We start from the raw sequence: 12,107 nt of genomic DNA on the forward strand, positions 1-12,107 counted from the left end.
AACTGGGGGAGGTACTAGGAATAGATTATTGGTTAACGGTTAGCTCATCCTGTGCCAATTAAATGCTGAGAAAGCTGGCTGGTCAAATAAGAACTTTCATGTGAAAGAAAGGAAAATATATATATATATATATATATGAAGAAAGAAGGAAAGACATAGTATTTCCCTTTCCCCTAGCCAACTCTAGAGGGCACTGCTGTGATACGTAGAAATTGGACACATCTAATCCCATTTGGAATGGAAAAGCCAAGTTTAGAAGCTTTCTCTGGTGGCTTGTGTCACTGTTAACTACCGGGACACCATGATCCCAAATCAGAGTTTTGGGTGAAGAAACCCCAAGCCCACCCAGGAGAAACTGACTAGCAGAAGAATCCTAAAAGTGGGTGGTCGGTGATAAGGAAGCAAGTTAAGTCCTGACTAACCTTGACCTGCAGAAGAGCCCTCTCCCCCCATGACTCTTCCATTCTGACACCCTCCTGCAGCTAGGTGTTAACTAGACCTCATTTTCTCAGTTGACATCCATCTCAGCCAGGCACTCCACAGGGAGACTTCACTGAGGGGGAAGGTTTCAGCCTGTCATGTTGGGAGCTGGGAAGGGGGAGTTGGAGAGAGAATGATGTGCGTTGTCAGCATGCTCACTGGCTGTGAAATCCAGGTGGAGGTAGCTTCCCCCCCCCCCCCGGTCCTTTCTTGCTGGGGGTAGGTGGCAGCTGTGGCACCTTTGTCTCTGGAAGTGAAACTTGGCTGATGGCCGCGTGGGGGAGGCATCCAGTGTTTAATGCCGAGTCTCTCTCTGTCCACAGAGGCTCTACAGAGAGCAAGGAGAAAACATAAAGCATCATTACACACAGACAACTGACCTCCCCGAAGTCCTGCTGGCCAAGTTGAATGCCATGAATCTCAGCGAGGTGAGCTTGATGGAAAGGATGCTGGTTTTGATTAGGGGAGATCAGGGGGTCTGTGAGTGACATAGTTTTAATGCTCTCCTGTCACCATCTCGACATCCATGATATTTTTGGATGAAGGGCCCCACATTTTCATTTCTGCTGGACCCTTGCAGATTCCCTAGTTGGTCCTGCAGAAAAGCCAAGTTCATTTACAAGAATGACACTAGGACAGCTGTCTGGGTATACATGGTGTGTGTCCTGAGGGACTGAAATGTGGAAGCCCCTGAATATAGCTGAGTCTCTCTAGTGATGGAGCCAAGGAGAGACTTGGGAACTTCTCCTGCCTCTACAGTTTCCACTGGCACCTCCTTTACTGCTTGGTGGCAAAGGCAGCTGATCTGTCTCTGTTTTACCTAAAGAGCAGCACACATGTAGCCTTATGCTTCCTCATCCAGTCGGCGTGCCACTCAGAGAAATCTGGATATAAACCCTAAGCTGCTTGATTTTAACCTTCATTCCACCACAAGACTGTACCCCCAGCCCCACCCCCACCCCCACCAAAGAAGATATTAATCAAGGCTCCACTCCTTTTTATTCCATTGTTGTTGTTGGATCGGAGAGAAATCGAGAGAGGAGGGAAAGACAGAGGGGGGGGGGAGAGAAAGATAGACACCTGAAGACCTGCTTCACTGCTTGTGAAGCAACTCCCCTGAAGGTGGGGAGCCAGGGGATTGAACTGGGAGCCGTTCACTTAGCACCATGTACACTTAACCCAGTGTGCTACCTCCGGCCCCCAAGAAATATAATTCTTTTTCTTTTTAAAAAATATTTATTTTTCCCTTTTGTTGCCCTTTTTTATTGTTGTTTTTATTGTTGTTGTTATTGATGTCATTGTTGTTGGATAGGACAGAGAGAAACAGAGAGAGGAGGGGAAGACAGAGAGGGAGAAAGATAGACTTCTGCAGACCTGCTTCACCGCCTGTGAAGCAACTCCCCTGCAGTTGGGGAGCCGGGGGCTCGAACTGGGATCCTTATGCCAGTCCTTGCGCTTTGCGCCATGTGCGCTTAACCTGCTGAGCTACCGCCCAACTCCCAAAATGTAACTTTTTAAAACATCTTTTTCCTTTATTGGGGGATTAATGTTTTACAGTCGACAGTAAATACAAGTTTGTACATGTATAACATTTCTCAGTTTTCCACATAAAAATAAATCCCCCACTAGGTCCTCTGTCACCCTTTTCTAGGACCTGTACTCCCCACCCCCAACCCATCCCAGAGTCTTTTACTTTGGCTCAATACACCAACTCCAGTCCAGGTTCTGCTTAGTGTTTTCTCTTCTGGTCTTGTTTTTCAACTTCTGCCTGTGAATGAGATCATCCCATATCAATCCTTCTGTTTCTGACTTATTTAACTTAACATGATTTCTTGAAGCTCCATCCAAGATGGGCTGAAAATGGTGAAATCACCATTTTTAATAGCTGAGCAGTATTCCATTGTATATATATATATACCACAACTTGCTCAGCCGATCATCTGTTGTTGGACACCTGGGTTGCTTCCAGGTTTTGGCCATTACTAATTGTGCTATGAACATGGGTGTACACAAAGCCCCACTCTTGGCCATTTTTTTTCCTTGTCATTTCCAGGACTTCATCACTCTGGGCTGACTTGTCCTCTTTTTTAAAAAATGATTTTTAAATTTTATTTATTTGTTATTGGATAGAGACAGAGATAAATTGAGATGGGAGGGGGAGGTAGAGTGGGAAAGAGACAGAGAGACACCTGTAGCCCTGCTTATACTTTGTGAAGCTTTCCCCCCTGCAGGTGGGGACCAGGGGCTTGAACCTGGGTCCATGAGCACTGTGATGTGAGAGACACCTGTAGCCCTGCTTCACCACTTACAAAGATTTCCCCCTGCAGGTGGGGGCCCGCGGCTTGAACCATAGTCCTTGTGTACTGTAGTGGGCATGCTTAACCAGATGCATCATCACCTGGCCCCCGTTGACATTGTCTAAAGAGAAAGACACTGTAATACTAGAGTTTCTTCTAGTGCAGTGAGGGCCATGCTTGAACCTGGGTTGCACACATGCCACAATGTGAATTCTATCCAGGCTTCTTTTGTTTGTTTGTTTGTTTGTTTTTGTTGTGTTTGTTTTTTGCTTTCTGCTAGACAAGTGCAATCTTTAACTCCAACTGGAGGGGCCCCTTCCACCACACACCTGCTTCCTATATAGCTGATAGGACTTCGGAAATTTCACTGGGGTGGGGGGTCTTTCTTTCTATATATTTTGCCGAACAGATACGTTACAAGGAATCCTGGAACAAACTCCGAGACGGTGGTTACAAACTGAGACTGGATGCCATTCCATTCCAGGCAGCGAAGGCTTCTGGGAAAATCATAAGTGACGTGAGTATCTACTGCCATTGCTGTGACTATCTTCAAAATGAAGTTTTTTGTTTGTTCGTTTTTTAACTTCTCTTGCTCCTCTTTCTCTTTTATTGCCTATGGATTATGTCCTCTGCTCTTCCAACTATGTTAGGGCAATTCGACAAGGCCAGTGGGAAAAGTTACACCTTAGCACAAAAGAACCCCCTTAGCTGAGGTACAAAGTCAAGCATGGGACTGTCAACATTGCCTCTGGGCAGATGAAATGCACAGTGCACACCCCCTCCCCCCACTACCACCACGAAGCATTTCCTAACTTTCCTAAAGCTAGTCCCTGTGAAGAGAAGGTTAAAAGCGCGCCCATCTTGTTCCTGCCTGGGCCGCCCAAGTGCTAACTTGTCCTACCATTTCCTCACTAGCCCTTCAGTCATTGGGAGTCTTGCATATGAAAGAATAGGCCTTTTTAGGACTCCCTGCGCCTGTCCTTTTAAACTCACTCAGTTACTGTCAAAAGAACAAAACATTTTCGCCCAATACCCACCTCTTCCATTTCGTGTCCCTTGTCCCTGAGCTGTTACTTTCTCTCTTGCTCTCTTTCCCTTTAGTACAAATACAAAGAGGCATTTGAGAAAATGAAAGGACAGATGCTTGGCTCCCGGAGCCTTGAAGATGATATCAGCCTTGCACATTCAGTGCACGCCAGCTCACTGCAGAGTGAAGTAAGTGTGGGAACCTTCCAGGGAGCTGAGGGTCCTTCACGAACCCTGCACAGCCACCTGGTATCACCCTGGGTGCGGGGTTAGTCCTCACCAGCTCTGTAATATAGTCAGGTCCCTTGGTCACTCTGGATTTCATCGTCTTGCTCTGTCACATGACAGATAGGACATTTGGCCCCACTGTCCCTTCCTCTTCCCTTCCCTACCTTCCCCTTTCCTCTTTCCCCCCTTCCCAGCTCACCAGTCTGCGATTTTTGTAATGTTTACCAGTGGGGCCTGTGAATTGAATTTGTATCACAGAGGTCCTCTCTCTAGCCCAATGAGTGAATTACTTGCCAGCAGGAATAGTTCTCTGAAAGTTCTAGGCTTCTGACCAGCAGCCAGTGAACCTAGATCTGTCAAGCAAGAGCTGGTTGAATCCTTTCAGGCTATTGCTGGTGGATTACTGAGAGTTCTAGAAGGAATCTGTGCTCTCCTGGTCATGGGGATGATGCCTTTGGGTCCCTCACTTTCTCTCTCTCTCATTTCTGCCTCCCAGAGGCATCTGAGTTTGCAGCCCTTGATTTCTGTCCTCTGGACAGTGGTGCTTATATGTACATGGTGTCTCTGCACATACATGAGGTATTTACTGGCAGTGATGAAACTTAGTATCTGCCAGCCACTTCACGAAGAACTGAGCACTCCTATAGGCAATGTCTGTTTAAGCATCAAACCATCTCGAGGGACTTCGTCTTGTAATCATTTTGGCTTACTGAGAAGGAGACCTAGACTCTGAGGGGCTCAGTGCCATGTCCAAGGTCAGCTAACAAGGGCAGTGTCAGAACATGGAGCCAGCTGTATAGTTCATGCATTTCCCCCCCAACTTGCTCTTGTCTTCTGCCTCCATTCCCTGTAATTCCAAGATTTCTTTATTCTCTTTCTCTCCTCCCTTGCTGACCTAAGGAGGGAGGATTAGACAAATTGCCCTTGGCTTTGAGCTAGGAGGGATGGGGAAAGATTATCTGAGAAGGAGAAGGGGCTAGAGGGCAATGGCTGGAGCTCTGAGAAGCAATGGGAAGGGCAGAACTATGAACCTGATTTCTCAGAAAGTCAGGAGTGAGTCTCTTAAACATTCCAACAGCTCCTGCAAGGGTGCTTACAGCTTGTGTTCTGGAAAATTGGGTCTCTCCTCCTTCTTTCTCAGGATGCATGCTGGGCTCTGGGGAACACTCACCCTTGCCATTCAAGTATCCATCCCCTGTCCGCAGATTTCCCAGGAGATCACCTAATGTTAGAAGAAGAGGCTCATTACAAACTAGCATGAGACTCACCTGCGTCTCAGATCTGGAATCAGGAGGGCATTGGGAGAAGTTATGGAGCAGTACACAGTCACACAGCTTCTGGCTTCTGGGAAGTGGGACGGGTGAAAGACTTGAGCAAGAGAATCACAATGACATGACAGCTGTCCTTTGAATTTTAATTTTTATTTCCCTCACTTGAGGGAATCATGGACCTTGATCTTCTAAATCTATGGCTTCCACAGCTGGGGCTCAGAGTGTCAGGACCTGGAAGGTCCTGCTAATTAACTAGCTAACTGACTAGTCCCCTGAAAGAATTTCTGGCCTTGCAAGGATGCCTCCCTCCCTCACTTACCTGGAATAATCACATTACCCTTTCTATCCCTCATGGTCCTGATGCCAATGGTGCCTTTGAAATAGCCCTGATGATCTGTGCCCCTCTAGGTGAATTACAGGAAAGACTTTGAACACTCCAGGGCACAGTTCCACCTGCCGTTGGACATGGTAACCCTGGTCCATGCCAAGAAGGCTCAGAGCCTGGCCAGCGACCAGGACTACAGATGTCCGCTCCCACAGCACACATCCTTGGCAGAAGACCTGAGGCTTAGCTGTGCCAAGAAAGCCCACCAGCTGCAGAGCGAGGTAAGGAGAGTGGGGCCTCTCCTCAGGGCTCTTTTCCACTCAGATCAGAGACAAGGACCTTCAAGCTCCTACTAATTCAGTGTGGGTTCAAGAAGAGAGGAATCCCAAACTTGGGCTTTCTTTTGAATCACCCGTCGGGTGATCCTATCTATCTCTTAATAAGCACAATTGCACAGACTTAATGACCGCCATTCATTGAAGATTTTCTGTTGAATTCTAAGCATTGGATCCTCTGAATGGCCCCACATTGATAGTCTTCACTCCCATTGACAGAGGAATTTAAAAAAAAAATTTTATTAGTGATTTGATAATGATTAAGACTGTAAAATAACTTGGGTACAATTCCATACAATTTGTACCAGCAGAGTTCCATGTCCCATCCTCTCCAATGGAAGCTTCCTTAATCATTATCCCTCTGGGAGTATAGACTAAAATTTTTTTATCTTTATTTGATAGAGACAGCCAGAAATCAAGGGGGATGGGGTTATAGGGCGGGGGAAAGAGACATCTGCAGCACTGTTTTACCACTTGTGAAGCTTTCCTCCTGCAGGTGGGAACCGGGGACTTGAACCTGGGTCCTTGCACATTGTAACATGTGTGTTCAACCAGGTGTGCTATCACCCAGCCCTTGGACACAAAATCCTTTTTGGGGGTGCAGAAGGTGGAAGGTCTGGCTTCTGTAACTGCTTCTCCACAGGTCTATCCATACTGTAGGCTCACAGAGACATTATAATGAGGCCTAAAAAAAGTTAAACCACTTGCCCAAAACCACATGGCTAGAGATGAGAAAGGGATGTGCAGAAACTTGATCTTGGATGGTGTCTGATGAAGATGCCTTAACGGGTCCTGTTTTTATATGGTAGAGATTTGCCTGTAGTAATTCCCCTGCCCCTAGGTTGACCTGGGGACCCTTTGGGATGCTTCCTATGTTCTGTGATCCATCTTCTGAATAGAGCTAAGATTTCCTAGCAGAAGTAACTTGCAGACCCTTTGGAACTGGCTGCTTCAGGCAGAGGAGAGGGTGGTAAAGGCAGGACCATCAGGGCCCCACATGTCCTTCCTGACTCCTTTCCTGAAGCATCAGAGGACTTCACACACTTCCAGTGTGGACTCCAGCTACTGTCCCCATTTTCAGCAACAAGTGGGCCCTGCAGGGTGGAGAAGCATTGAAGGATGCCTTTCCCCCAGGGGAGATTCAGGAGGCCTCATCCCCACAGCCTACAGCACTCTCTTTGGTGCACACCTGATTTCACAGCCTCATAGAGTGACCTCTGGGGAGTCTGCATCTCCTGAGCTTGTGTGAGGGAGAACAAATCCCACTTCCCAGGCTGCCAGTACCTGGGAGCTGGGTGGTGCTCAGATGTGGGGTCTGTTTGCTATAAACTTCCAGTCCTGTGAGGCATTCCTGAGTGGCAAACTGTCTCTGAGAAGCTGAGAGTGGCTGAGGGGAGAGGGAGCTCCAGGCCCAGCTTGAGTCTCTCTGTCATTGAAGCTGAGCCCTTGCTTCTCATGGTGAGACCCCCCCCTGGAAGTCAGAACACAGCAGCAGGGGGTACCTCTGTGACTGGGAGACAGTAGATTGGGCGGACCCTTGAAATGGCCAGCCCAAACTAAGCAGGCACATACACTCACCCCTGCCCACACAGATTCACTCAGGCCTTTGTCTGACTGTCCTGAATCCACTGGCTGGTCCTTGCATACCATGTGATTAATGCTGTCCTCTGCTGCTGGGCTGTGTTTAAGAAGACCTGCTAAACCACTGCCACATGGCCCCCAAGATAGCTGACTTTATTTATTTATTTATTTATTTATTTATTTATTTATTTATTTATTTATTTTTGCCTCCAGGCTTCTTGCTGGGGCTTGGTGCCTGCACTATGAATCCACTGCTCCTGAAGGCTATTTTTTCCCATTTTGTTGCCTTGTTATTGTTCCCATTGATGTTGTTGTTGAATAGGATAGAGAGAAATCAAAAGAGGAGGGGAAGACAGAGAGAGAGAGACACCTGCCAACCTACTTCACTGCTTCTGAAGCGACCCCCCTGCGGGTGGGGAGCCGGGAGATCAAACCGGGATCCTTGAGCAGGTCCTTGTGTTTTGTGACATGTGCGCTTAACCCAATGTGCTACCGCCCGACTCCCAAACGGCTGACTTTTAAGCATGATCCACTCCAGTATTTAGCGTCTGATGACCCATGTGAACATAAAAATCCACCTTGTGGATTTCCTCCCCCCAACACACACATCCCAGAAACAAGTGACTGCGGAATCCTTTTCTTCTAGCCCTCCTCTTTATTTCTCCCCACCCCACCCCACAGTCAACATTTACCTGGAGGTGAAGGTGCATCTGCAGAATAAGACACATCTGGGAGATTTCCTTGAGTTCTGATTATGATGCTGGCCACTCCTGGGTTCTCTAGCTTTTTCTTGTCTCCCTTGTGCTGTGAATCAGTGTCTCTGATTTGTGGTGTTGTTTTCCTAGAATCTCTACCGGTCAGACCTGAACTTTATGCGAGGGGTTGCCTGTGTCATTCCAGGAACACTAGAGATTGAAGGGAGAAAAAAAGCCTCTGAACTCATCAGTGAGGTAAGGGGAAGCTGAGTGATGGGGTGATGGATGTCAAGTGCATTTATAAAGCAGACATTGCTCTTCAACTGGCCATTTGTGTCTTACTGCTGAAGCCACTTAGATGCCAGGCTGTGAGCAGTGAGGACTCATCATAGCAACTCTTGCTAGACCTCTCTGCTTACTGAATTCTCTATGCAGATGGAATGTCTTTTATATATTTTATGTATTTATTTATTTTAATCGCATTTTCAACAGAGACTGAGAGAAATTGAGAGGGAAGAGGGGGACAGTGAGGGAGGGAGAGAGCAAGAGAGACACCTGCAGACCTGCTTCACCATTCACGAAACTTCCCCCCCCCACCACCGAAGGTGGGGGGGTGGAGCTCAAACTTTGTGTGTGGCAGCATGTGAATTCAAACAGGGCCCGTAGATGAAACATATTGACCTGCTTCCTCTCTTAGCATGCAAGAATCTGTTACAGCCTCATACTTTGTTCTTCCCCTGTGTCCCAGTGAACTTGGGCCCAGTGACATAATGTGCAAAGGGCAACTTTTGGAGACCACTAGGTGGTGATCAAATTCTAGGTCAATACTCTCTTATGTGACTTCCAGTCAGTTACCTGCCCTCTCTGAGTCTCAGCTCCTCCATCAGTCTATTCCTATCTCCTGTGTTCCATGTTGTGAGGACAGACACTAGTCTCAGCACAGTGCTTCTCTGCTGGCTGGGCATGAAATGATCACTCTAAGTTTAGTGATCACATCTTGATAAAAAGGTAGCAATCTAGGACTTAAGCTGTTGGTAATCCCAAGGAATCTTGCTCATTTGACGGGGCCTCTAGGCCTTCTATTGAACAGTCAGAGGCAGGCTGGTGTCTCGATGGGCACACGATTTGCTTGTATGCTGACTGGGAACTTAGGGAAGCAGAACTGACCTCATTGTGGGAATTTGGATTAAACTTTGTGCTGTGCTTTTCCTGTGAAAACTCTAAAGTACCCGCTGCATCTGAGTTCCCTCTGAAGCTTAAAAAAACTCACAGTCCTGGACCCACTGGAGATGTTTAGACTTTGATCTCCCAGGGTTTAGACTCCTGTGCATGTTTTCAGCTGCTCCCGTGTTTCTGGTAACCCCCAAAGAAGAGTAGCAGAGAACAGTGACAAACTTGAAGTTCAGGGCCAGGTGATTGTGCACTGGGTTGAGTGCACAGACTACCATGGGCAAAGACCTAGGCTCAAAAAGAGAGAAAAAAAAGCTGCTGGGAATGATGGATTCCTCATGTAGTTATTGAAACCCAGCAACAACACTAATGGGAAAAAAAAGGAAAAGAGAAGAAAGAAAGTTTACCAGTCATGTTCACATTCACAGCAGAAGACTGAATTTCACTTCTTCTACCCATTGATAAGCATCCAAATCAATTTGTTCTACTCTCCCCAGACCTCACTTCTTCATCCCATTGAGTTTAGGGGTCCTGAGAGCAAGAGATGAACTGGAAACCCAGTAACATACTAGCAGTCTTTGCAAATGAGCTTTGCTTTTATTTTAAAACTAGTACTGAAATTGGCTCTGCATCTTTTCTTTCCTTTTTTGTGACCCCAGAGTAAGTATCGCCAGCACCCCCAGATGTTCAAGTACACGACGGTGACTGACACACCCAGCCTCCTTCATGCTAAACTCAGCAGCCAGATTACCAACGAGGTAAAATTCTCCTGGTGGCTTAGAATTGGGCTTTCAAAGCACTGCTGCCTAGTTTTAAAAAATGCATGTAAATGTTTGTGGGGCTAAGAGGTGTTGGGTGATGGGATATGTTTGTGTGGAAGGTTGCAAATAAAAGAACTTAACTGTGGGGCTGGGAGAGAGCTCACCAAGTAGAATGTACATTTTAGCTTGTGTGAGGACCGGAGTTCAAGGGCCTGGCCAAAGGAGAGTTTTATGAGCAGTTCTGTGCTGTATGTCCTTCTCTTTCTGTCTCTCTTTCCCTCTATGTCTGTCACCCTCTGTCCTAAAAAGTATAAAATAAGAGTCTGTGAGTAGTAGTGCAATTGCATGGTGTGTGTGTGGGGGGGAACAACAAAATTCTGTTAGTAAAAGAAAGAACAAAAGACCTAACCACTTTCCAGAGAGGGCCTCCAGAGTTGAGTACCGCTTTTGAGTGCAGACACAAAGCAGAGGCAATAGCACCTCCTGGGTTTGGGGAAACATCACAGAGTAGTCATAAGATTTGCAGGCTAGAGGCTCCAAGTTCAATCACCAGTACTTTGGTAAAATAAAAAGAAAGAAAAAAAAGAGGAAAGGAAAGAAAAAGGATCTCAGAATCTTTGGGGTCAGGAGACTCTTCAGCAAATAGTATACACATCTTTTCAGGGCTTAAGGTCTTGGGTTCAAACCTTAACACTCCATGGGGATACTAGAGAGCTCCAGGGATGGCTAAACAATGAACAATGCGTGATGGTATCTCTTCCTCTCTCTGTCTGTCTCTCTGTCTCTCTCTCTCTTTTGCCTCCAGCAGTTGCTCAGGCTCAGTGCCCACACTATGAATCTACCACTTCTGGTGGCTTTCTTTTATTCTCTTTTAATTTGATAGGATAGAGAGAAATTGAGAGGAGAAGAGTAAATAGAGAAAGGGAGAGAAAGATAGACACTTGCAGAACTGCTTTACTGCTTGTGAAGTAGCCCCTCCCCAGAAAGTGGGGGAGCAGGGGATCAAGCCCGGGTGCTTGCTCGTATCTTTGTATAGTACTATGTGTGCTTAACCGAGTATGCCTCTGCCTGGCCCCTCTCCTCCCCACTCTCTGTCTCCATCATCTCTGTCTCTATTTTTCTTCTTTTAAATTTCTTTATTGGGGGATTAATGCTTTACATTTGACAGTAAATACAATAGTTTGTACATGCATAATATTTCTCAGTTTTCCATATAACAATACTTTTTCTATTTCTCTGAAAAAAAAAAATGCTAGGCCTCAGGTCTCCCTGCTCCTGAATCATAATGCATTTTAGAGGACTTCCTTGTGTTTCTTGTGGACATAAGGTTTGAGAAGCTCTGGTCTGTTGTTCTGGTTCTACTTGGCTCTATTTAGGCAAACCTTGGCTAACTTTTTCTATGCTGCCATGTGGTGATTATTTAGGGGAAGACTGGTGTTATTCAAGGACAGTTAATCTACTATGGCATTTTTCAGGCTTCTAGACTTTCTATTTCCTCTTCTATTCATTCACCTCCTACCCATTTCACACTTGTACATCTCTAGCAGAAGGAACAAAAGGGGATCTCATTTTATAGTTTCACTATTCCACTGGTTCAAGTTCTGAGCTCCAGTTTGAAATAGAAGGGAGCATAACAGAGACTTGAACATTGTATCAACTGGAGTTTTTTTTATATTTTTTAAAAATTTTTAAAAATATTTTTGTTTATTTATGTTCCTTTTTTGTTGTCCTTGTTGTTTTTCATTGTTGTTGTAGTTATTATTGTTATTGCTATCGTCGTTGTTAGATAGGACAGAGAGAAATGGAGAGAGGAGGGGCAGGCAGCGAGGGGGAGAGAAAGACAGACACCTGCAGACCTGCTTCACCAATTGTGAAGTGACTCCCCTACAGGTGGGGAGCCGGGGGCTCAACTGGAGTTTTTAAGATTCTCTTGTAGAG

The 12,107-nt window shown here is 46.2% G+C and overlaps 1 protein-coding gene across 19 annotated transcripts in view; it reads left to right on the top strand.

Moving 5' to 3' along the window:
• Positions 1-12,107, top strand: part of NRAP (nebulin related anchoring protein) — a 100,423-nt gene that overhangs the window by 62,826 nt on the left and 25,490 nt on the right. For all 19 annotated transcript variants that reach the window (XM_007519976.3, XM_060171255.1, XM_060171264.1 and 16 more), the window contains 6 exons: positions 804-908; positions 3,187-3,294; positions 3,879-3,992; positions 5,711-5,908; positions 8,389-8,493; positions 10,068-10,166. In XM_007519976.3, coding sequence (XP_007520038.2) covers positions 804-908; positions 3,187-3,294; positions 3,879-3,992; positions 5,711-5,908; positions 8,389-8,493; positions 10,068-10,166 — 729 coding nt within the window. The remainder of the gene's footprint in view (positions 1-803; positions 909-3,186; positions 3,295-3,878; positions 3,993-5,710; positions 5,909-8,388; positions 8,494-10,067; positions 10,167-12,107) is intronic.

This window comes from Erinaceus europaeus, chromosome 14 (assembly GCF_950295315.1).
Source record: "Erinaceus europaeus chromosome 14, mEriEur2.1, whole genome shotgun sequence".
Taxonomy (NCBI): domain Eukaryota; kingdom Metazoa; phylum Chordata; class Mammalia; order Eulipotyphla; family Erinaceidae; genus Erinaceus; species Erinaceus europaeus.